General features: G+C 37.6%; 1 protein-coding gene and 1 long non-coding RNA gene across 2 annotated transcripts in view; one reads left to right on the top strand and one right to left on the bottom strand.

The window, feature by feature from the left end:
• Positions 1 to 11,742: 11,742 nt before the first annotated feature.
• LOC124167097 (jerky protein homolog-like) lies at positions 11,743 to 12,483 on the top strand. Its single transcript, XM_046544887.1, has one exon. The coding sequence runs from the start codon at positions 11,743 to 11,745 to the stop codon at positions 12,481 to 12,483; it is 741 nt and encodes a 246-aa protein (XP_046400843.1).
• Positions 12,484 to 23,814: 11,331 nt separating this feature from the next.
• LOC124167079 overlaps positions 23,815 to 26,597 on the bottom strand; it is a 44,822-nt gene continuing 42,039 nt past the window's right edge. Inside the window, exons 5-6 of the long non-coding RNA XR_006866605.1 lie at positions 24,008 to 24,293; positions 23,815 to 23,834 (exon numbers count right to left, since the gene is read on the bottom strand). This is a non-coding gene — a long non-coding RNA (uncharacterized LOC124167079). The remainder of the gene's footprint in view (positions 23,835 to 24,007; positions 24,294 to 26,597) is intronic.

The raw sequence follows: 26,597 nt of genomic DNA, 5'->3' as shown, positions 1-26,597 counted from the left end.
CATTCAAGCAGTGGAAATAAGGAGAAATAAATTGGTAAATGAACTCTTTACTCTACTTAATCCAACGACTATTCATAATAATTCATTAATTACCGAAATAATGATCACCTTTGTCTCCCAACCGTTTATTCAAGCTAGTCCGTGATTTTACTGTGATATATTTTTTCGGTGTAGAAGGCTCTTATAGCTATTAGCGTAACAGATCGTGAAATATTAAAACTAATGCGGAAAAAAGTTGAGAAATTAATCAATGGGCCCTGATAATATGTCCATCTATACATTGAAACTAGGGGATGAGGTAATATATTAGAATAATTTTTTTCGTCGCCCTAATAATGGGTACTTGCCCTGCGATAGGAAAATGGCTACCGTCACACCCATTTTCAAGGGGGCGATAAAACTAAATTAGAATGTTATAAACCAATCAAGACTAATGTCAGTAGTGTGGAATTCAATTGAAAAGGTTATCGCTAGGTACTAGTGCGAATTCTAGGATTAAAATGTCAGGCTATTTTTGTATCACTATTGTTTCAGGAAGGGCTTTTTTAAGTTACCCAGTTACTGGGGTTATCGCAAGACATTGCTAAAGTCCTGTATCAAGACAGTGAAATTGATGCAGTGATCATTGATTTCAAAAAAGCTTATGATAAGGTGTCAGATGGTCAATTGATATATAAAATAAATTGGATCGACAGATACACATACAGATAGACAGATAGATTAACCATGGATAAGAGAATTTTTGAAAGATAGATACCGGAGGGTAGGAGTAATTGTTGAACATTCCTTGGAGATAGCGATAATATCAGGGGTCCCGTAAGGAAGCATAGAAGTGGGAACAGAGTCACAGTTATGCCAGGGTTTTTGGGATGGAAACCTCAATGGTGAGAGCCATTAATAGGTTATGTGGTGTCTTCAAAGCCTTTATAAAAGAGCGGAGTTGGCCGGAAATAGGAAGGAACGATCATAAATTCAAAATTAAGTTCAAGAAGCGGAAAACAGATATTTTGTAAAAAAAACCCTAAAAAGAGGAATAAAGGAGTGGATTAACGTCCCTGAAGATATTTTAAAGATATTCCCCGTAAATACAACAATTTTAAGAATAAGTGCTCATCGATTCTTGTTTGATGACATTGCGGTTTATTATGGCGAGTTTGGAATAGGTTTATTTTTGGTCAATGTTCACATTTTAGTTATTTGATAGTAGAATTAATGTCTTTTTAAATAATATTTGTGTATTTTCTGACAATTTAATTCGTTATTTCATAGGTAAACGTTCATTCATTTGTTTAAATCTAATGCTGCCACCAGAGAAAAGCCTAATAGCAGTTATTTGTAATAAGTAAGTAAAATGTGGTCTCACACAGTTAGGAAAGCGTTTGTTCTTTAATTCACGTAAATTCACACATTTTGTTTTCGTAATTAAGTACTAGACATTTGAAAACTATAATTATCGATTGAATTACAATTAATTTTCTTAGGATACGGAATTCAAAATGATTTTACATATGAATGTCTCTGGTTATTTACTAAGAAATGTAGTTAATATGAGTAAGAATTATTCTCAACTTAGATTGGACAGTAGTTAGCCGAAAGGACACGAAGATGCAACCTCTGCCACTTCCTCTGCTTATTTATTCTCAGTGAATTAATCTGCCTCGAAGTAAATGTATTTTAACCGAGATAGTCATTATTTTAATAAATTTGGTCGTTAAAAAAAATTCGGTATTATTTACGCATTGAGTTTACTGTGTCTAATATGCTGATTTTAAGAATGATTCTTTTACAAAATGAAGAAAATATAATTACTTCGAATTCGAACCCGCCAAAAACTCAAGCGCTACTAATCCGCTTGAAATTATCCTACTCAGCTACGGAGCCACATCTATCTCACATTTAAACGTTGAGTCCAAATATGAATCTGAAATGAGGACATAGTACATCCATTTTATGAAAAGAAGGTATGGTTACCTCGAAAATTAATTTGATGCATGCGTATTTAAGCCATTCTTTAGAACCTGTTTTCATGATAAGAATAAAAATAACCTATAATAAGCTGATGTATAACTCTGAACAGAATAAATGAAAGGAAACTTTTCCAAATTAGAGAAACAAATTTGAAGAGATTAAGTATTCTGATAATGCATTCGTGAAACATGGCTTCGTTAAGAGGTAAATTTTCACGTACATTTTTGGCTCATTCATTAAACTATAATAAAATGGCAAATTCTTATATAAAATTGCACGTTGTATCAAATAAGATAGTGGGAACCGAGGGTGGAACGGGATAGCGATTTTAAAATGTGAAAAAGGTGCTCCGCAAGCGGTAATAAACTACAGCTAGTCCAGATTGGTGTTGCTCATAAGTTCATCAACAATAATCTGGACTAGATATAGTTGTTGCCGCTTGCGGAGCACATTCTTCGGCACTTATAAATCGCTGACCTCGTTCCGCACAGGGTTCCCATAATTAAAATAATATAATAATAATAAAATGTGTTTTTATGGCGTAACCAGTCCTTCCGGTAGGATCTAGAGAGTCAAGCCCCAAAAACGCAAGTTGCATAAACGACAATAATTTTTACTTTACCTCATTGCCAAAGAGTATATCTTTACTTTGCACCTAACGATCAAAACATATTGATATAATAAGCAGAAAAAGCATGGAATAATAGTTACAAGTAAAGACCTACCTCTATTCTTCAGCAACAGACCATCCGCCTCTCACCACCAATAAAACAGCTGTGAGACTCCGACTTCACGATAACAGAATGAGGACTAAGGCCCAGTTTCACCAACACGGATAATATTCTCTATTATCTCAGTTTTCAAAAACTCGGTTAAAATCATTATCTCAGAAATGTGAGGGCCGTGTTTCACCAACGAAGTTTTATCCTAGTTTTCAAAAACCGAGATAATCAGAATAAATGATTTGGCTTGTACGTTTTTCATAACTCTGACGTGGGAAAAACAAATGACGGTAAGCAACCGTATGACATGGAATCAGCTTTAATAAGCCGGTAAGTGTACAATCAAGTACAGAGTGATAAAATGAACAGCAACAGTATTAATATAGACAATGAGAGTTCGAAAAGCTCAAATATTAAGTTTTCGTGTAAGGATTTATTAATTTGCCTTACGAAATACCACGCACGGGTAGTAAAAAATAAATAAAAAACAAATAGGGGAACCGCGTTTAGCAAGAGCAAGGAATGCGAGAAAATTGCGGTAAAAAAACTTGTAAGCACCTTTGTTTAATGCATCGTTATTTAAAAATGAAAATTTTTGATTTACCGAGACTCCCACATATAAACAAACACAGTTCTTGGTTATTTTGTGCTACAATAATTAATTACGTCTCACATTGGTAAAATTGCTATTTCGAAGATAACGATGCTGTTACATAGGTATTAATTCAGGAAGAGGACAGAGATAAAAGATTTTTGTACATATATGTAAGAAAATTCAAAGAAAGGCTTATGACATTTATGAATACGAACATATTTTGGCAAGAGTTGTCGGAAATATTGGCTCAAGGGGAGCATAGGCATGGGAAAGCTCAAGTTTAAGAGAAAGAAACGTGAAATTTCTTTGACAAGGGGAGATCACGTACCCCATTATGATGATAAAAAATTTTCCTCATGTCTATGCTTGCTACAATTAAAATTATTCATATACTTGTCGCCGTATGATCAAAACGAAGACGAAAAAAAAAGCTATGCAAAAGTTTCCACGGCGAAGGATCGAACCCTGGTCCCCTGAGTGAGAGTCGCCGACGGTACCACTACACCAACTACCCGAGATATGAGTTGCCGCGCTATTTTAGCATTATAAATCATTATTGAATAAGGCTTGTTAAAAGTACCGCATGAAAATTAATTAATTACAGCCAAACAAAGGCCCATTCATTAGAATCACCACCAGTTTATAGATGTGTTCGCCATTCCGAATGCTATAAAATATACGGCATTGGAAACCTCCACTTCCCCTTGTTAGTAAAATTCGTCTTCTTCAATGAGAGCGAGAACTGCCTTTGCAGTTTCATATGCCATTTTGGGATGAGTAAATAAATGTACTTTACCATATATATTAAAATAATCTGCACGCTCATTTATCCATAATGAACGTGGTCTCCGAATAGAATGTCGATATTCTTCATCGCTGTCATTCGTATTTTCCGAGAGCTGATGAAGCTGCATGCGCGCCATGCCATCTGCCCTCAGATTAACTCGGATAATAAGCTTTGAACTGCGGAATATCGTCAGTAAAAGTATAAACCGAGATAACAGCGCAAAACCGAGTTAATGCATCTGGTGAAACACGATTGTTGTAATATCTCGGTTTTTGAGAATATTATCCGAGTTAATTCAATTATCCTCGTTGGTGAAACTGGCCCTAAGTGGAAACACCGAAAGCGGTTGCACTGCTTCTTACTTACACCTCTTGGGGGATGAGAAATTGCTAAGAAATGTATGGGGTTCTCCTCGGCAAGAATAGTCCAATGCAGAGTAAAATGCACTGAACTGATTTTGAGTCACAGTGCACCACGAAGTCAGACGGGTGAGTTTCGGTTTACGCGTCATTGGGCTAGCAAGGCAGGGAGGGAGTCGGTGGCTAAGGGGAGGTAGTAATAGAGCGATGGCGAGACGAGGGGGGGGAGGGGAAGTGTCTCAGGGCGCCACCCTCTATGCACTAACACCATTAATTAAATTTTAACGGTGAGCTATCGCTACATTAATTTGCTGCCATGTGTTCTATTACATGCACTCTGGCTATTTTAAAATTTCTAGGCGAATTTTATGATCAAGCTGACAAAAAAATCATACGTAAATTTACAACTTGAAATTATTTCATGTCCCTCGTTTTAAATTCAAACAAATTATATCGTATTTTTCCTTTGCGTTGTTTAGGGATCGCGATGCTAAGGTTGGTTACCTTTATAGATATTGAATCTCCCTTTTTTGCACGGAGTGCTAGCTTTACGGCACGGAGGTATCGTTTAGATTGCAACAGGTGTTCGTTGCGAAGGAAAATCAAGTTTTCATTGTTACTTATACTAAAAAAATAACAATGTTGATGCGAGTAAACGGAGAGGTGGTGAGAACTGAATCTCAGAACATTCGCAGCACTAAATTTTTGGCGCAGGGCGTATCACTATTCGAATGTATTCGTATCGACCGGCTTAACATTATGGTGTTAAACGAAGTCAAGTTAGGATGACGTTTACCGTCGTACTATGGTAGACGTGATCACGAGGAGAGAGTAAAGGAACAGACTGCAACGGAGAGACTTGAAATGCCATTTTACTCGTACTATTACGTATAGCAACGGTGTCTATGAATTAATAGAATTAATGGCGTTATTCGCTATGACAACTTATTGCATGTTTTCTCCATAGTTCTAACCTTGCAATGGATTTGCTACAGGAACTAAAAACCACTGGAAAGTTTTGTCTTTGCATGAGTGATCACCTATATTTTGCTATAATTCGTAATATTTCTATAACCGTGTGGTGTGCATGCTGGAGTCCAATTGCATGCTGCATGCTGAAAAATGATCATCCCCTGCCAAACACCCTAGTGGTGGCTTACAGGGTATCATGTAGGATAAATTTGAGCCAATTAGGGTTACATGCACGATAAAAGCTTGTGGAATCAGGATTTCCCATGCTCGGAATGATTCACTTTAGTCAGTTAGCACCTCACACTTCATTATTCCTCCCTTATCATGGACCAGAAAAGAAGTCGCTGGTCACCGAGTAGGGACTACTTTGGCTCAGTTTCCTCATGTACCCCAAGGAGAGGACACCGGTGGCAGAAAGGCCTGCTGAGCGCGGCTCGCGACTATCTTGGGAATTAGGAACGAATTGGCGGAAATGCGATGCAAACAATGATTTTTAAGTCGACGTTCTAGAACCAACAGAGAATTGAGAAAACTAACGTATGAGCTAAATATTCTTTTATCTAACGTTCAATCTCAAGTGTCTCAGATGTCTCAAGTAAGTGTCTAAAATTCTCGATGTAAGTGAATTGAATAGTAAGTGCTTAATCATTTGACATTAGTAAATTGATAATATCGTTAGTCATTACAACCCAAGATTTATGGGAAAATAACTATTGCTTAACTCGGGGATTGTCTGAACATGCATATATCATTGTTCTATTTTATTGTACTCTTTTCAGGGGCCGTATTCTGTATTTCGTCGGTACCGCACCGGTCGGTTTCCCTTCCCAGCCCACCTACAGCAGATCATTCCGTACCGACGACGGTTTCCATACCGACGACGGCAAATTCAGCGATTCAGTATGGTCGTCGGTATCAAACCAGACGGTACGGTTCCCCCTCCTTTTAAAACAGGGAAAATCCGAATATATCCGAAATTGAGTGAAATAATAGTTGCCTATTCAGAGTGAGATAAAGTGATAACATTGCGGCATAACTCATATTTAATCAAAAATATATTTTTTATGTCAAAGGAGCAAATAAATGATGATAGAGAGAAATAAAGCCTATTACAAGCGAGTGAAAGTGGTAACATAAATGAGAGAAAGTCATTATATGTTAGCAAACCTCATTTTTATTAACCATTATCTTATATTTCTGTCAAGGTAATTAATATAGATGATGACACAGTGAATTATAGAGGCGTATTCGAAGGGGCAGAAAAAGATAACATTGCAGAAAACCTCATTATTTACTCGGTGATGAGGTAAAAACAGAATAAAACGTACAATGCGCACCCACCCGGAGTTCATGAAACCCACTAGTCGGTGGCCGTACCGACACCTTTTTGCTGTCGGTACGGCTACCGACGATCTCCCGTCCTCTCGTCGGTGCAGCACCGATCGGGTTAGTACAGAATCGCACGACTTCTTACCAGGAGTCGGTGTGACGTCGCACCCGACGAATCGGTGCCGCACCGATCGGTTTGGAGTTACAGGATACGGCCCCAGGTCAATTCGTGAAAAATTTGACGTCAGCCATGCAACTGCCTTGCTGACTGTGCGGATAGTGACAAAGGCGTTGATATCGCTAGCACCTGTCGTAATTCGATGGCCTAGGCGCCATGGAGCGCAGGTCGTTTGGGGAGGTTTTGAGGCCATCAGTGCCTTTCCTAAAGTTTTGGAAGCTATCAATGGTACACACAATCATATTCCTGCTCCAAAACATAATCCGGAAGCCTATATTAATCGGAAAAAAATATCATTCCATTCAGTTGCAGGTAATTACTAACTGAGTAATGTGACCCTGGTCAAATTTCAATTCGAATGATGCAAAGATACCAATATAACATTCATTATTTCTCACAGGGAATATGTGACCATAAAGCCCGTTTCCTAAACTGCTACGGTGGGCACGTAGGCTCACCCCATGATCAACGAGTTTTCCGTCTGTCGGAAGTGCAAGACTTTCATGGCGATGCAACAAAATTTCCTAGTGACAGTCATTTATTACGCGATGCTGCTTACAAGCTGCACTCAAACCTCATTGTCCCCTACCGAGATAATGGACACCTGATGCGACGTCAGAATCATTTTAATTTTTGTTTATTGTCAGTTAGGATATCTATTGAGAGGGCCTTGGGCTCCTGAAAAGTCGCTTCCGCAGTTTGCTGCATTGTCTGCAAATGACTGACACTGCAGAAATACCCCAGTTTGTTCTTGCTTCTTGCGTATTACACAACATCTGCATATAGCCCGGAGATGATTGGCGCGAATCGACCACAAAATAACAATACATGCAATGGGCATGCCTCACCGGTATCCCAAAGCATATTTTTGACAAATTAATCCGCGTTCTAGTTTGATTTGAATTTAGAAGAAATTACGCTTCAATACAGTATTTTAGATAATTGCGCAATAGACCATGGTTTTATTTTTTACACAGTATGAATAATAAGCTCATTATGATTTTGGAAAAGAGTGATCAACAAGAGCCTCTATTTTATTATCATCGCATTCCTCCCTACATTATCAGTGCCAAATCATATTTTGTGACATCTGATGCTACCACATTGCAGAAAGAGATTTCAACTCATAAAAATAAAATTTTCATTGAAAATCATGGAAATAATGATGAACAGCAGCCTTTTGTAAAATGGAAGGTAGAAAAAAATTATGCCGCGGCCAAGAATCAAACATAGGATCTCCGGGTAGGAGTCAAGTACAGTAACCACCGCTCCCAGTTGTTGAGACCGTATTTCTGAGGGAATAAAACCAACCTGTAAATATCTAACCTCGTTTTTGTTAAAACTATCGGTTATATAACCCCATATGGGGGATGATTCGTGGTCAGCTCCCGATGGACTACGACACTACTAAGTTAGATCGAAATCTGAGACCCTCACTTCGCCACTTTCCTTGTTAGACAAGAGGAGGAAGTAATAGGCTTATATATTGAGGCAGGATTAACATCTGGAAAGTCGCGGTGGGTCTAACTAACCGGAGAGGTTTTTAAAATGAATAAAAGATACTGTCATACATATATTATTTAATTTTTGAGAGATTTTGCTTATTTGTAATAAACCATTGCAAGCATATTTAAACTAAGAGTGAGAAAAGTATATAAATTCTTTTCTATGTAATTTTACCAATCCATTCTTGTTTTAATCTTAACAACAAATACTTTTACGGATCATGAAAACACTTTTGATTTAAAAAAAGAAGTTCGCCTCCATAAATTGACGTACAAGAACAATACTTGCAAATTAGCAGTAAATATAAGTATTAGACCACTGGATCATATGGAAAAACGATATGATAACTTCTTTTTACTATCGCCAGCTGGCTTATAACTATCACGCCTTTTTATTACTAAAACCCAGATTTTTTCCAATCATAATGCCTCTTTAGAGAGCGCTTGTCGATACCCGTAATAGATTCGAGAGCAGCGGATAAAGCTATTAATAAAGTACTCGTATTGACCATGACAAGGTGAATTATTTCAGGTAACAATGACTGGGGGGAGAGGGTGTTATATTTTATTTACGAATGAAAATCATCGCATTCTGAGAGCTGTTATTAACAGAACAACAGAAAAACTCCCTAGCGATATTTCACGTCCACAATACGATCTAAATTCTAACTGGAATTGCAGTCTTTGACTCTCAAAAAGGATAAGTTGCCATTAATCCTCTGGGCTACTAAGACTATCACTGAAAGAGAGACCGCACTCACCGGCAATCGCCTCGATGGCATGGTTCAGTTGAGTCATTCCGCGATGTAAAAGGAGTGTGTTAATCGCACAGTATGGGTGTACTCAGTTGGGGGGGTCAGGAGGGGCCAACTGCCCCCCTCCCCAGAATCGAAAATTAATGTAATTCAAAAGGAAAGTTTGGAACAAAATTTATTTTGAATAAAAATGGTTTGAGCATAAAACGTGTACTTAAAGAAATAATTTTTTCAAGCAAAATATTTAGAAAATGCACGACTACGGCTTGTCCCCTCCCCTAGTTGTGATCCAGGGTAGCCCCTAGTCTTGGTGGTCTAGGGATGACTACTTTCACTATGTCTAAACATAGGACATAATACTGAATGCGGGTGAGGTGACGTCGAGATGCTAGTAAAAGAAGAAGGTTGGGATATGGACAAGTGAACAAAAAACCAACTAACGATGTGTAATCTAGCGATTACCTTACTATTTCAAGTCGGAACATCCCGAATGAACTTTAAAATGCATATAACTTACTGCCATCTGACTCATTCACAATCCTGGATAATTAATACTCACCACTATGAATTGCAATTGCAGGCGCAATACACAGTTAAGGATTTGGCGGAAAAACGACTGATCCAGGAAAACACGCAGTTCATCCCTGTAAATTAAATTCAATTGAACTCAAAATAAGGAACAATATACGAAAGATTATGGAATTCCGTCTCCCTGAAAAAGATCGACCAATTAAAGTGACATTAATCAAGGTTATCTGTAAAATAAATCAGCATGCATGAAATTCTGCTAAAAACCCTAATCTAAATAACTCAAATCAAGTCTTTCTATCGCTTTAATAGTGTCAACTAACGTCTATGATAACATCACCCAAACCAAAACGGGTTTACTGTTAACCTTACGAAAAAATGAGCTTACCATCTTGATATTTTGAGCGTTAGCAACTACAGCAGACTCCCGATTATCCGGGTGCGGATTATCCGTGCTGCGGATTATCCGTGCATGATTTTTCACTCTTCGTTGAAATTTTTCGCGATCTTTAAAAAAAAATCGCCGGAGTTCCGTATTTAGTAGGATAAACTTAAAGCCGTTTCACATTAAATGGGTGCTCATTGTGTCACCCGTGGTAAGGAGTAGTGAATATAAATTCGTCTAAAGAGAAAAATGTCCAGTTCCGGGACGACTATTTAGCCTTAACTCTAATTTCTTCTCGCTACAGTTTTTGCGAAAATTAATTGAACGAAAGAATTCTAGCTTACGTTAAAAGTCAAATGCAAGTTTTGAAATCATCAGAAATGGATGGATTTACTAATATAATGAACAATTAGAATAACAAGAACACGCACAGTCGGAACGCGTCACAAGCGACGACATGGGGGTAGAATACGACCGGCCGCAGGGAAGGGGCTAGGCTGGGCAGCGGAAGCACGAGGAGAGGGGGGAGGAGGAGGGGGCTTGGAGGAAGAGGGGGCTTGGAGGGGAAGGAGCGCGTTTTCTTACGACTGCTACGAGGTTATACAAACGTTCGTCTCTTGACTCCTCCCTTCGAGTTAAAGAGAGGAAGGTGATCCTTGAATAAATGACTCGTGCAGGAAGTGAAAATAATTATGACGCTCATAAGAAATCAAGAAAGCAAAATATAAAGATGCATTTGTAGCGAAAACATCTTAGCGGTTTTTTCGTGCAGCCAAATACAGGAACTGGTGATTCTTGGATAAATCGATAAATGAAAGTTATGGTGCCATGCTTGACAAATTTTTAAAAAGTCAGAAATGCGTCGTGTTTGGACTCATTCTTTCTTATACTTGGTGCACGCTACTATTATCGAAGTCATATGGAGGCAAAACCGTAATTATGGAAAGTTGCTTACTGTCAGCGAAGAACACAGTGGGTGACTCATGCTGGCAGCTTGGTTCATATATTGGGGTCAAGGAAGTCAGGTTGCGTGAATAGAATTCTACTGGAGAGGAGGGGAAAGACTTCAAAAGATACATTTCCTATTGCCCTCAGGTAACTTGAAGCTTTTGCTCAAGGCTAGTGAACCTTTCTGGGAACTTAAAGTAATATGATATTTTATTTTGAGGCCAATAATGTATCACCTACGTAACATATGATCCCTGCGCGAAACATAATCTGGGGTGACTTGGGCCTGTTGGATGGTCTTAGAAAGGTGGAAGGGGTAAAAGGGGTAGGTTGAGGCCTGATGAAGAATGGAGGGATGAAGTCGTCCTAAACTTCGTAACTTAGTGATTACTTTTTGCTGACACGTGTGAGTAACTGCCGGCAGCAACATATCGATTAAGGCTTGAGTTTTGTGGGTCTCCCGCAGTCGCGGCTTATGCTTCGTGGTTCTCTGTTGCATGTGCCATCGTTAATTAGGTTGTCCGGTGAACAATTCATCCACCTGGAGGAAGTAGCATGGCTGATAAACGCAAGAAAATTGTGTTGACTGTAAAACAGAAACTGGAAGTGATTAATAAACTAGAGAAGGGGGAATCGGTGATAAAGATTTCCAGAGATTATGGCATTGGATGTCAAACAGTGCGTGATATTTAAAAAAATAAGACCAAGCTAATGGAATACGCTAGGAACTGTGACAGTGGCGCAGGACCATCAAATCGCAAGACAATGAAAAGTGCATCATACGAGGAGTTGGACGCCGCAATGCTTCAATGGTTTACCCAGAGGAGAGCGGAAGGCACACCTCTTTCTGGTCCAGTTGTCACAGATAAAGCAAAGTTTTTCTACAAGCAACTGGGCTTCGAAGGCGAGTTCAACGCATCATCTGGGTGGCTAACAAGATTTAAAAATAGACACGGCATACGTGAAATAAGTATTCAAGGAGAACGACTGAGTGCTAACAATGAGGCTGCAGTAGCGTTTCGGGAAGAATTTCAGCAGTTTGTGACTGAAGAACGGTATGACTCCAGCCAAATTTACAATGCTGACGAGACGGGGCTATACTGGAAATGTCTGCCGTCTAAAACGCTAGCGTTCGTGCAAGAGAAGCATGCACCCGGCCACAAATCCTCCAAAGAACGATTGACAGTGATGTGCTGTGGGAATGCTTCCGGGAGCCATAAACTTAGATTGTTAGTCATTGGAAAATCGAAAAGGCCTCGATCCTTTAAGGGCACTGAAGGAAGTCAGCTTCCCGTTGATTACAATCAAAAGGGAGCGTGGATGGACCGAGAGATATTTGAGTATTGGTTCCACTCAAAATTTGTTCCCCAAGTTCGTTTGTTTTTAAAAGACAAGGGATTGCCTCCGAAAGCAGTGCTACTCTTAGACAATGCCCCTTCCCATCCGAATTAGAAAATTTTAACGTCAGACGACGGATTAATAATTACTAAATTTTTGCCCCCAAACGTCACATCAATTATACAGCCAATGGATCAAGGCGTCATTGCATCAATGAAAAGAAATTATCGCGTTGGTCTTCTGCGAATCCTATCCATTGAAGATGAAAATTTGATGAACTTCTGGAAGAAAATGACAATATTAGATGCAATTCACGGTGTATCTCAGGCCTGGCTTTCGGTGAAAGATATCACACTAGTTCGTTCGTGGATAAAACTTTTGCTAGACCTCGAAGGTGATTTCGAGGGATTTTCAGAATCAGATGTGAGTGATCCCAACTTGGGGGAACTAGTAAAAATAATGAAAGGGTTCGAAAATGTTGATGTAGAAAACTTAAACGAGTGGTTGGAGAGAGACGAAAGTGAACCGGGATTCCGTCATATGACGGATGAGGACATTATTAACGCCGCGATCTCTACCGGAGTGGCGAGTGAGGAGGGGAGTGAGGGGAGTGAAAGTGACGAGAGCGGAGAGGAGGGGAGTAGCGACCGCATGACCAAGGCCCTTATATACTGGTTACTAATCTTTGGCTCAATGTTGTTGCCTTGACTGACGCTCCCACCCCTCAAACCCCTCCAGAGAAACTCTGGCGCGCAGTGGCGCTACCACTAGGGGAAATATGGAACTAACTGCGGTCTCGGCGGCGGTTCGAAAGCAAATCGGGACGAGATGGAGTGATAAGAGTCGGATGTGGACGAATTATAGGAGGAACGATTAGATTCATTGAATAATTTCACCATGGAAATGCGCTATGGGCTGTAAATCACTAGTTCCTTAGTTTCGGCGGGTAAATAGGACCTAGTGAAGCCAAAGTAACAATAAATTTATCTGCATTAGGGTTTTACCTAACTCTCGGAATTTTCTGATCGAAGGCGGCGGCAGTTGGAAAAAAACATATATAGGTACATTAAAAGGCATTTCTCCCGTTAACAGCCATTTTACACCGTGCACATAATTGCACAAACTGATGAATTTACTAAGGCGCTGTCAAAATAACATCGTGCAAAGCGATAAAGTGCTAGAACGAATACATGCAAGATGGTGAAATAGCCCCTATTCTAATTTCATTGAAATATCCGTGCAATTGCACGCCAGATGGGGATAGAATAAGATCTCATGATGGCCACTGCTAGTCTTCTTTACAGAGTGAGTCAACACTTCCAATGGTCATTTTAACAAAACACAACAAAGAATCACTCTCTCGTCGCCTAGGGTCCGGTCTCCCAGATGCCAACGTATGGTGAGGATATGATTGATCAGTTCACCTTACACATGCTTATATAGGGTTATGTTATGCAAGCAGCTACATAACATACAGGGTGAATTCTGAAAGTGATGCAATTGAATAACCCGTGCCACCCCAATTGGTTGGAGTGGGATCAAACTACTTGGAGTAGGAGGAATGGACTCTAATCATTGTTGCAAGACCAATCTGATCGCTTTCTAAGCTATGGAAGGACGTAAGTTATTATAAACCCCCCCCTTGGCCGACCTTGTCAAGGAAAAAAATGGAATCAACAGTCGAGCAAAGTTTAAGTTTTATGCTAAATATCTTTAGGAAACGAAATAAGTTGTGAGGCTTCTAGCGACTCTGTTCTGCCCTACTCACAAGTTTTGAGGGAGTTAAAAGCCTTTACAATAATAATAATATGCCTTTATTCAGGCGAGGTTGAGACTATGAAGTCCCCTCTTCCACCTATTGAAGGGCTCCTTGCCACAACATGCTACGAATCCACACCCTGGTTCCCGGCCAAACACCAGATTCGTATGCTGCCTCACCTGTAGTCCGGAGGTCACCCCATCAGATATTTTTGTGCAAGTTAGGATTAAGGCAGCCCTGAAATGAACCCATTATTCATCCATAGAAGAGATACAAACAGCCATGAAAAAGACCTTACGAGAAGCCTCCGAAGAAACCTCCTTGGGCATGTACTCAGTCACAGCACAGTCGCTGGAAAAAATGTGCAGAGGCCTAAAGACAGTACTTAATCAATTTCTTATTACTCTAAATTAATGACACAATATCCAGATCACAAAGGAAATATAGTTAATTATTAACCTATGCTATTTAATGTCTCTTTAGAAGTGCACCCTATAACATTTATTGAATTAGAAATATAGAGCGGCTGTAAAATATACAAGACCATTCAATGCACTACTCTCCAGTGTTGGGAAAAATCTGAGAGAGTAAAAAGTTCTCTCTTATCTTTTGGAAATAATCACTAGGATTACCTCTATCAGGAAAAAAAACACCTTTTGAAGCTTACCAACATTTATTTCCGAGAAAAATTGATAAGCAAACATTTTCAGGTATACATTCTATCAAAAGGAAGTAAATTTCCACATCAATTCGTCAAACAACATCTCTCTATAATGTCATGAAACAGACAGCCATAAAAAGCATCAATTATTCTCCTGAAAACGGATTAAATAAAAGCTGACTGTAAGTTCTTCATTTGAATTCTAGTAGGAAACAGCCACCATAGGTCTTGAATATTGAAGTCCACTGATGAATCATCTTAAGGAACAGCCTTCAAGGAGTTTCACAGACATCATATTAGCTGATAGAACAAATAATAAAAAAGTATTAGTACAAGTATAAGGGCTAATAACAAAACCATGATAAGAAATTTAAAATAAAAAATGTCCAAAATTTAAGAAATTAGACCAAGGCATTTAAAACATATTAAGTCACAAATAACACAAATATTAGTAATGTGAGTGAGAGTAAATTATTGAATAAACTGAATAAGAATAGGAAAAAAATAAATATTCAGGCTTACAATTAGATAATGATCAATAAACAAAATTAGTTCACAAATTTGGCATTTAAAGTAATGATTTCTTAATGATTTTATAAATAATTAAATAGTCATCCATGAATTCCTAAAAGTCAAAATGTAAAATTCATAGCATGAGCTAAAAAAATTGAGCCATCAGCAGTAAACACTATCCCACTGAAAGCGCAAGTTTTATTAGAACACATTTCCCAAAACTACATCACATCAAATTATTTTCACAAGTTCATGGTTCACTGGTTTCATATACCAGTTTATCATGTGGAAATATGAACAATAATGAGTCCTTCTCTAGACTGTGAGAATGGAATTGAGAAGCAGGATAGATGCAGGTGAAATGTATCTCATGATCCAATATATAATAGATTTGCCAGTGATCATTTTAAAAACCTGGAATTTGCTAGAGATGAGAACATGGCCCATAAGGACATTGCCCCATCTCAATTCAATGCTAAGGTAAGCCCTCCTCTGGGGCAAATGTGCAGAAAACTCGGTTAAATAAATCAAGCCGGTGTCCCACAGTCAAATTTGCATCCAAATATTTGCCTCAATATGTTTGGAATAAAAATTTTGTTGCAAAAATTTGCATGCAATGGGACAGGGGTTCCCCACGATGGACCAAAAACAAACGAAAGACAATGTTTATGTATACAAATTTGGAAGCTTGTGGAAGTGAAGTATTCTGTCTTTTTAGCAGTTGAAATCATCTGAACAGGCCTCTTGAACATTAAAGAGAAAGAAAACAGAAGGAATGCTGAACTTGGCGTTGGCTGGAAAGCGTTGGAGTAAGCGTGCTTAACATATTGGAGAAGGAGTTGCTCACTGATGTTCCTGTATATTACTGATATTAATTGACGATAAGTGAGGATATTTTCATGTCCCTTATAAGCAAGGTTGAGGGCAGAATAAAATGCCAGGATACAAACGTGAGGCAGTTTATTCCCGCAAGGAAAATGTTATTAATAAGTGATGGACATGGTCATTGAAATGTTATGAATTAATAGTGCTTTAATACCTAAAGTAAATCTTTTATTCTTTCCAAAACACCCCCTCCTTGTATTGTGAGTCTAAAAGGAAGGTTCCTTCTCATTAAACATGAACTCATTTACACATTACAGATTTCCTAGTTGAGAGTTTCCATCGCGTATTCCATACAGTATTTATGAAAAATACTCCACCGGTTTCGACCTTTTCAGGTCTTATCAAGAGGTGAACGATAATGAACATGACCTGAAAAGGTAGAAACCGGTTGGGTTTTTGATGCATACTGTATGGAATGCAACAAATTTTATTTTTGTGTCCATTATATATATTTATTAATTAATATGCTCATGCAGACGATAAATAACCTATGTGGCCTGTGTGTCAGCGTTTGGCGCTTCTCTTTTGTCCAGTCCAGTGATTGGTTGGTTTCATCCAATTGGATGAAAATTTAGAACCTGTCCTACCCATTTGGACAAAACCGTGTTTTGTACAAACCAAAGGACCAAAAGCCAGTTGGATGAAATTTTGACCGTGTGATAGGGTGAACGTCAGTTGTATCAAATTTTGATACAAATTTGACCCTTGGACATCGGCTTCAAATAACTGTGGTGCCCTACTGTATATTCAGAGTGTATACGCTCACATTTATGAACTTTGATGGTTACTTTACTATGAACTGTGGATAGTGATGTGCTTGGTAGAGGCATCAATTCCGAATGGCTTAACAATAAATTCAAAAGGCTTCTGAGCAGGACAGTGAATAAAAAGTGATAAAAAATTGTCTTCATAGTGACAATTGGCCTAAAGAGTTAAGATTTTATGAGCTTATCCAACATGAATTGGGTCAAATTAATTAATTGCTAATAAGGGCCATTCCACCGTTACGTACGGGACATTTGTACTAATTTTTACAGCTTTAAAATATTATTTCTGCTCCTAATATTTTTTGTGTTTCATTGAAACAGCTATAAATTGTTAGGTGTAGACCTAAGCTATTTTTCAAGCTACAGTTTTGGCTTTAGCACTTTGTTGTAACTGTTGCAAGAAAAAATAAGTGCCTGTTACGTACGGGACAAGCTGAGTCAACCACTTGTTTGGCTCATGTTATGAAAAATGATATTTCAGCTCAATTAGAATTTTCATAATGCTGTGGTATTTTTTTTCATATAGCTTAAAAAGTATGCTTCAAGTACATATACTTAACATTATTAACAAATTTTTTTCAACTAAGTTACAATTTTTTCACCTTTTGTTACGTACGGGACAAGGGTGTTACGTACGGGACATTGTACACTTCAGGCTAAAAGTTATTGAAAGCAGGCAGAGTTAACATGGTCAAAAACACATTTATCAGAAAAGGTTGTTAAGCCAATTACAATATAAGAAGATCATATGTTTATAAGCATTATTTTCTTGATCAATTAACTTGTATTTGCTTAGCTTAATTATAATACAATTAAGGTATAAAAAAAATTATACAGCTACTTTAATCTTGTTACCATGGTATTATTAAAAAAAAACAAGGAGAAAGATACCAGAGTTCATAATTTAAGATCTTTACGGTTAAATTTTCCATCGTCTTTTTTTGTTCAACACTATAGGAGGAGAAATAGCTTTAACCACCTCTGTCTCTCTATTGTATACAATACAATCGGGCAGCGTTGGCCATTTATAATGTTCTGGGGACTGGTGGGTACCATCAGGGGTACAGCTAGGAATTAAGGCTAGAGGAGGTTTTAGAGGCGACTAATAGTGGGGATCTGGGGGGTATGGAATACCTGCCAGGGCAAGCAGGAGGTACGGGGACCCTCCCCCAGAAATTTTTTAAGATAAATGGTTCAAAATGGGGAGTTTTACAGCTTTCTGAGGGATATTTTATTAATCCTTACACTTTTCTATAAGTAATATTAATCCAATTAACTAATTTAGATTTGGGGGGTGATTATGCCCCAACCCCCCCCCCTCGCTGCGCCACTAGGTACCATGACTGTAACTTACAGTTGCTTCTGTGAGACAATTTCTGTGATTTTGCCTCAAAATAAATTGCCATTATATTGCACTAGAACCCACTGACCTCTGAATTCTGTCTTCACTTCAACAAACAGGTCTAAATTCAAGTTGATATCTTTAAAATGTTTCTCTCCTGAAAAAATTTCATTTGTATTGCATATCACGTGAAAGCTAAGGATATCTGGTGCTGCTTGAACATTGTCTCAATGCTTTACTTTGATGATGGTATCATTTATATAATCTTCTCCAGCATAATATGCCTTGAACAAACAAATATTGAACAACAATACAATAAAACTTGTCTTTGAACAAACTACTGAAGATTCTGATGCAAAATCCTTGGCAGATTGAATAGAGCATCATTTTCATCCTCACTACTCTTAACATTCAGTCAGTTCTCTAAAATTGCATTCAGGAGAACTGATGTGAGCTTGATTTTTTAGCTTAAGTTTGCCTGCTATTCACTGTCATTTTTTCCCTTTCATACTTTTTCTTTGTCGGTAAAATTTTCTCTCCGCTTTTTTCTTAATTAATTTATCCTCTTACTTCTTTTTAAGAACCCATCATGATCACTTGCATTTAGTTTACTTCGCATTTTCTTTACTCTAGCAACAGCAGTTGCCTAAGGTTTTTCCACCACCATTTAAATTCTGAAAAAGCATTAAATTTCTTATCTTCAAAGTTTCAGGCATTACTCAGTGGTGCTTATGTAAACTTACTTAAATAAAAATACTTCATGTAGTCCACATTGTTTATTTTCTGACCTTGATTCCCTCCTAGTAATCAGTCACAAAAATAACATATGCTATAATCACTCACGCACTGAAACTTGTATTACGTGTTGGCTAAAGGCGACTGTAAATTCTAGTATCACCAAACATCTAATCGAGAACAACTATCCCAGTGATTTCACATCTGAGATCTACCACACACTGAGACAAAAGAAATTAAGTCCCCACTTTTTGTCATGAAGAACTGGAGATTATTGAGGTGACAAAATCAAATGAAACGCAGGAATTAAACAGTCATGATTTACCATTTCATTCACCTTACTTTTTCTAACCTTTTCTACCCGCCCTCTATGCACCCAAAATTTTACTTGTTCTTCTGTTTACTACAATGCATACTTTCAACCACAGCACCTACTCCTCTGCCACTTTGTCATTTCATGACATAAACTTAATACCTGGCCCTTCTATTAACCGATGCCAAACTCCCCAACCCTGAATGCCCAGAGCACAATTTTAAATTTAAATTACTGTAGGCCTAGACTTTTCTGGCCTAAATGTAAATAACGCTTCATTTTATGTTTTAGAATTAAATATTATCAAAATTTAGTAATGATATGACATAGTGAATTCATTTTTATGTATATTGCATATTATGTTGTGAAGTGTCCCGTACGTAACGTTACGTACAGGACAGAAAGAAATTGAACATTAGGGTATGTTTAAATTTTATTATTTTTTCACAACATCATAATCATTTAGTTTGACACAAAACCAGTTTAGAAAATTGTATTTTGAGTAGCTGTTTGTCAAGAAACTTTGTGAAAAAATAAATTTATATATTTTATGTTACATACGGGACAAAGAAACAATCTACTTTCAAACACTGTATTTTACCATTATACTATCGCAAAATTAACATAATTTTGTGATAGAAACTCTTATACTGTACTAGATTTTGATATTATAATTACCAAGACACATAAAAATAGCATTTAGTCAAGTATTGATATGGCAACACAACCTATGAAAATGGCAATTTTTGAACAGCTGATGAAGAGATGACTTTGAACCTAGGTTACCTACATATTTAAACATATTTGACTAAAATTCCTAGTAAATACTCATAATATAACCTTATGAGAAGACAATCATGACACAATAAGTTAAATATAAAAAAATATTTTTATTTCCAAAAGTTACCTATTTTCATGGAATGGCCCATGAGAGGGGCAAGAATAGTACATATTACCAAAAGTTCTCCAGGAGTGTAAGTCAAGTCGTCGTTCACAAAGGTCATATGGAGGTTGTTAGTATGAAGAAAATTTTAAGAACCAAGGTTTGGAGGAAAAGTATGCAAAAAGATGTTGAACAGTGGTGTAGATCCTGCCATGAATGTCAGTTAGTGGCTAGTAGTGACCCACTAGAACCAAGAGTACGATCTGAATTGCCATGTCAACCATTGTAAGTTTGTATTTCCTTGGCCCCTAACCATCAGGTGGCAATTTGTTGATAGTGTTAGATTTGCACAGTCCTTATTTGTCTAAAGGCTTGTTTGCACGGTATGGTTTGCTAAAATCTATTTCATCAGATAATGGACCACCATTTAAAGATGCAGGATTTCAGAGGTTTCTGAAAGATTTAAATATTATCCATCATTTTTCTACACCATATTGGCCCCGGGCAAATGGAGCGGTAGAATGCCAAAACAGGAACATTATGAAAAGATTAAGGATTGCTGGCGCATAAAAGATAAGTTGGATAGAGGAACTTCTGATATACCTATCCTCATATTGAGTCACTCCCCACTTGGTAACAGGTTGCCCACCAGCAGCGTTGTTTTTAGGATGCAAGATTTGGTAAAAAAATTCCTGATTTACAGTTATGTATGCAGGTGAACCTGATATTAGCTGTAATAATTAGAGACAGGGAGTTAATGTTGAAAGATGATGGTAAATTGTATGCTCATTTAAACTGTCTTGCAAAGCCTAGTCTTGTGGAACCAGGGGATGTGGTGTTAATGAAACAAGCTTGGGAAAACAAACTATCCACTCCCTTTAGACAAGATCCTGTGACCATTATAGAATCTAATGGAAATTCGGAGTTCATTTATGATAATCAAGGGAAACCTCATAGAAGGAATACTTCTCATGCTAAACCATATCTTCAGAGGGAACAAGAGAATGGGAATAAGGAAGAGAACTACAATGAGCTAACACCAAGGGAGGATATATGTAGTACAGTTGAGGACCAAAAATACGGAATCCAGAAACCCAAAAAAAAACAGAAATCTAAAATGTTTGAAAATTCTTCTGCATAGGGTTTCGACTAGACACCTCGTGGCACCGGCCTCTGAGCCTTGTTCTGGGACGAGTAGGATGTTAGCACACTGTAAACATACACTAACAACCTGGGCACTTAGGGATCTCAAATATCAAGCACAAGAGCCTGAACACATTTATAAATTAATTAATTAACAAAACATACCATGAAGACCAGAAATCCAGAAACCCTTTGGTCCCAAGCTTTCCGGATTTGAGGTCCTCAACTGTAGATGGAGGAAAGAATTTGCAACCTAATCCTGTGATGGCAGGAAACAATTACAGGAAAACAGGAGACTCTCCAGGAGAGATGAGGTCAATGAGAGAATGTAATAAATCTAGTTCTTTGCAGTATTATAAAATGTAGATCACTGAATAACTAGTATTTATTTATTTATTATTTATTTACTGAACACTCAGTATTTAACATGCGCTGATTATTTAACATATGCCAAGCTTGTAAAAAGACTTTTGATTTATCTGGAATGAAGAATGTTATTTTGGTTTATAAGTGAATTGGTGTAGTAAGTATCAGGATTTGCATTTGTTTTTGTTCAAGACTTTACGTTTATGTAAGGGTAAGAATGTCTCTTAAAGGAGAAAAGGGATGTTGAGTCCTAAGGTTTGCCACCATGCTCAGAAGTTGGGAATGAGAGTTCCGGTGTAAGAGTGATGAACAATAAAGATGGCGAGATGTAAGGTGTGCTTACACATCGTTGATACATACTCTAATAGGTGATTGATCACCCAAGCTTGGTAGTACATATACCAACTTTTATGTTATGCTTAATGGTCTAAACTACCTAAACCTCTCACAGATGTTGGACATTGAAGTTGTAAAAATCATCCATAAAATAAAACTTGGGCTCATGTCACCTTACTTAAATTAATAAACAATAATAGTGATATTCATAAATATGAGAGCAAAATTTTCATATTACTTCTATGAGTAAATCGGGACACAAATGTTCAAAAGAACAAGCTCAGATCAGACATCAATATACATTTACATATTTTCAAATTTACTCACATTGCTGGAAGGCGGCTGTATTTCTCTTGAGGACATACAGTATATTTGGATCTGAGGGTTTACATCATTCTTTGTATCTAAATGTTCGACTCCTCCAGACAGTATTATTAGGTTTCATCTCCCAAAATTACTTCACATTAAATTACATTCACAAAGCTTCATGCTTCACTGGTTTTATATATCAGTTAATCCTGGGGAAAAATAAAGAATAATTAGTTCTCAAAGCCACTTACAGATCCAACATCAATATGCATTCATGTATTTTCAAATAGTAGCACGGTTAGACAGAAATTGTTCATGAAACATGCAGGGTGTGTAAGGCTTGTCAGCAACTGGCTAGTTAGTAGGCCATTTATGACTTGGCAGGGAAAGATGGCCAATTTCTCTTGATTATCCAGATAATTTGCACTGAACCGAATCGATAAATCTCAGCAATTGTAGAAGCAGATCACATTGATAAACCTCGACATCCAATTATTTCCAGAAAATTTATTGCAAGGCATTTATTAAATAACTATTTCAATTTGTTAATTCACGCATCTAGTCTTTAAAAGCTCCCGAGTAAAACAGTCATTGGTTCCGGTCATTGATTATAATTAATTGTAATTCCCAAAATATCATATCATAGTAGAACGTAGAACACTTCGAAATGGCAGAGCAAAAATGAAGTTAATTACATTAAACGCAAAATCAACCAAAGGAAATTCTTGTGCGCGACATTGCGAGATACCTGTTACGCTTTATCTATGAATCCTACATAAAAAGTTAATGTTTGTCTGTGTCTGTCATACAAAAATCATCATATAAATGTGGTTTTTATCCGATCGAGCTAAAATAACGTAAAAGAATATTTATCGGTTGTTTAAATTGCAATGCATTTAAATTCTTCAAGACTATTAACCCTGCAAGGCACTAATATACGCTAAAAATAGAGGCCAAGATAGAGAAAAAATACACTTATTTGCGGTGTGTAGTAGGATACGATCGAGGAGTACTCCTCTCTGCTACCATGAACAAAACTTATGAACCTTGTGACGAAGAGAAATAAACAATAGCATTTTCACGCACAACGGCCGACTTCAATGCACAAAGAATTAGGCAAATTCTCTAACTCATCTCCGAGCTGCTCAACATCAAAGGACTTCTCAGCTAGTAATGTATATAAACAAGAAACCCAAACCAAAACATCAGGTCCATTCCAGATAAAAAAACTTAAAAATAACTTTTCAAGAGTTTGATTCTACTTCCGATAGAGCAAAAAAATGTTTAAAAAATATCAACTTTAAATGCGAATACTCACTGTGCCATGCGATGGACAGTATGCGGCACACATTACTTACAAAATTAAAATTAACGTGTCCACCACATTCTGCCATCTTGGAATAAGGTCGGCTAAAAATGTTGAGCGGGATAGGTGTTTCATTTTCGACAAATGCTGTAATATGGACACGCAGTTGAAACATTTGCATTGTTATTAAACTTAATTGCTAAGATTAGTGACACTTCGGGCCTTCACCGTTATCATAACTTCGGTACCATGCACAAGAAACAACTTATTCAAAAATGCAACATGTAAACTGTGCTTACCGCCGTAAAAAGTGTACTTACCGCCGCCTTCCACAAATGGGAGTTTATAATGCCCAGTTTGGAATTTTATTTCTTCTTAGCATTATATACTGACTTAAAACCACGCACAAAAACGATCCCTTGTCGTAAGCCATGGTGTTCACAGGTAAGTAAACGGGATCCCACTACGAGCGAGGGCACGGGATTTGTTTCAAGTCACTACTCCTGAACCATCGCTGATTTTTCTGAGCTAATAGCACTAATTTCTAGCCACTACACTCAGTTTCGTACTGTCAAAAAATGAAACCTCCAGAAGGCCTCCTTACCACTGAAAAAATGGAAAAAAACACCACAAGTCAGCGTTTAGCCTATACTCGCCATGTTAATTTTCCTACAACTAGAAACCATTGGCACCCTCGCGCTGCCACTCGTTCAAAAGAGGAACTATTTGGTGTCGGAAGATTGAGGCAACAGCGCCCCCTACCGATTTCAATGAGAACCTTTTGGAAGATTAGTAACCAGTATATAAGGGCCATGCGCATGACTCACAGCCAAGCGCTCACCTGCGTAGAAAATTTGCTGCGCTACATGGAACACTGTAATTACGATTAAAATGACGTTATTGCAGCAAAAAAAAATCCGTGTTCAGGTGAAGAAAGCTGTCAACGAGTCCTTAAAACAAACTAAATTAACGGACTATTTGCGAAAATGAATATACGTATGATAATTTTGTGCATATTACGGAAAATTTAAGAAATAAAATGGAGTTTGGATTATCCGTGTTTTTTATTATCCGTGCACCACCTCCCCATCATTAGCCCGGATAATCGAGAGTTTGCTGTATAGCAGATCCCATTTCGACATTTTCCCGATCACTGATATGAGGAGCGAATCACACTTCGATGAATAACTGTCGGCTGACTAGTGGCTAACCCTTTAAGAGTCGCCCGAAAGTGCACCACCACAATTCTTACGACGAACCCCCTTCATTTCAATCTATATTCAATTCACGATCTATATTCAATTTCTCTACTCGAAAATGGCGTATTTTTTCCAGTCGTTACAATAAACCTTATTTACAACTCCTGATAACGTGGACTTGTGCGCCTTCTTGAAAAAAATCTGAACTCGCGTGATCGTCGCCTCAAAACCGTCATCGCCTCGCTGTTAACGAAGGAGAGGGACATAAAGAGAGAAAGAGTTTTGAATTTGATCGTTCCGCAAGCCTGAAAATATATTCTAAAGCAAAAAGGGTCGCTACGTTTAGTGTTGGCAATATTTGGTCGAATTTGTTCATAACAATTTAAATTAAGCTCAATTTAAAATTAGATATTGATAAAATAAATAAAATCTATACCCTAGTGACCACTATTAAGTTTTAATTGGGTGTCACTAAACTTGTTATTTATCTCTCATAATCCATCTCAGAAGTCGAGTTATCTTTTCATTTCAATGAATACATACCATTCCGAAAATAAACTTAAAGTAGAAACTCATTTATGCTTGTGGGAAAAAATTTAAACATTCACATTTTTCTCACGCACATCTCTTGGGCCCTCCAATATAAATACATACATGAGGGTATTAAATACAACTTTTATGCAATGAGGCTCATGAATTCAAGTAATTTATTTTCATTTTTTTGAGGGTGAAAACCTCCTCCTACTTCATGATATTTAAACCCTTAAAAATCAACCCTTATTCGGGGTTAAGGAAAATAATTATTTACCACCAAAAATATATTTTTCGTCAAAATGCCCTAATTTAAGAACGATGCCGATTTAAATATGTACAACCCTTAAAAACCACCCCTTGTAACATTTCAATTCTTACAAACTACTTAAAATAGGTAGAAATAGGAAAAAAGTAAATTTACACACTAACGTTTATTTAAACAAAATTACATTACAAATATTTACATGCTTAGAGAGATATATATATACAGATAAAAATAAATATTTTAATCATGTTCAGCATGTATAATTATCGTGGTCGTCGAAGTCATCCTTGCAGGAATAGAAGGATCAAAAACTTTGCTATTTCCAAGTAGTATTATATTAAATATACTTATCACTTATCACCCCAGCCCCATCCCACTCCATCCCCCATGCCACCCCATCCCCCATCCCACCCCATCCAACCCCATCCCACCCCATCCCCCAACCCACCCCATCCCCATCCCAACCCATCCCACCCCATCCCCCATCCCACCCCATCCAACCCCATCCCACCCCATCCCACCCCACCCTTTCTGCCCACACCCTCCAAGATGGCTTGCAGCTGAGGGGAGAAAGATGGTACAGAAATTGAATTTCCATCGCGGATTTATAAAAACTGTATGTGAGTGCACTGAAATTTAATAGGGTATGAGGAATCACTGCAAAAACAGCCATGGGAAAATTCAACATTAGTGGTATAAGAAGCCCGCGTCTTATCTCTGCATGAAAAGTTGAAAAGATGTTTCATTTCGATAGGGATGCATGAAAATTTCAATGAAATTTAAACAGAATTCAAGGGAATATGTTCAAAATGGTTATAAAGTTTCTAGAAAAAACTTGAAATCCTAAAGCTGAAAGTAGTTCTAATATGTGTTTAGTGCTATAATTTAGGACCTGTATAAAATTTATCAAAT

This window comes from Ischnura elegans, chromosome 10 (assembly GCF_921293095.1).
Source record: "Ischnura elegans chromosome 10, ioIscEleg1.1, whole genome shotgun sequence".
In the NCBI taxonomy this organism is placed as follows: Eukaryota; Metazoa; Arthropoda; class Insecta; order Odonata; family Coenagrionidae; genus Ischnura; species Ischnura elegans.
The sequence above is the reverse complement of the archived record's forward strand: the minus strand, read 5'-3'. Positions and strand labels throughout refer to the sequence as shown.

Coding starts and splice junctions, on each gene's coding strand:
- LOC124167097 (XM_046544887.1), top strand. CDS start 11,743: ATGGAATACGCTAGGAACTGTGACAGTGGCGCAGGACCATCAAATCGC.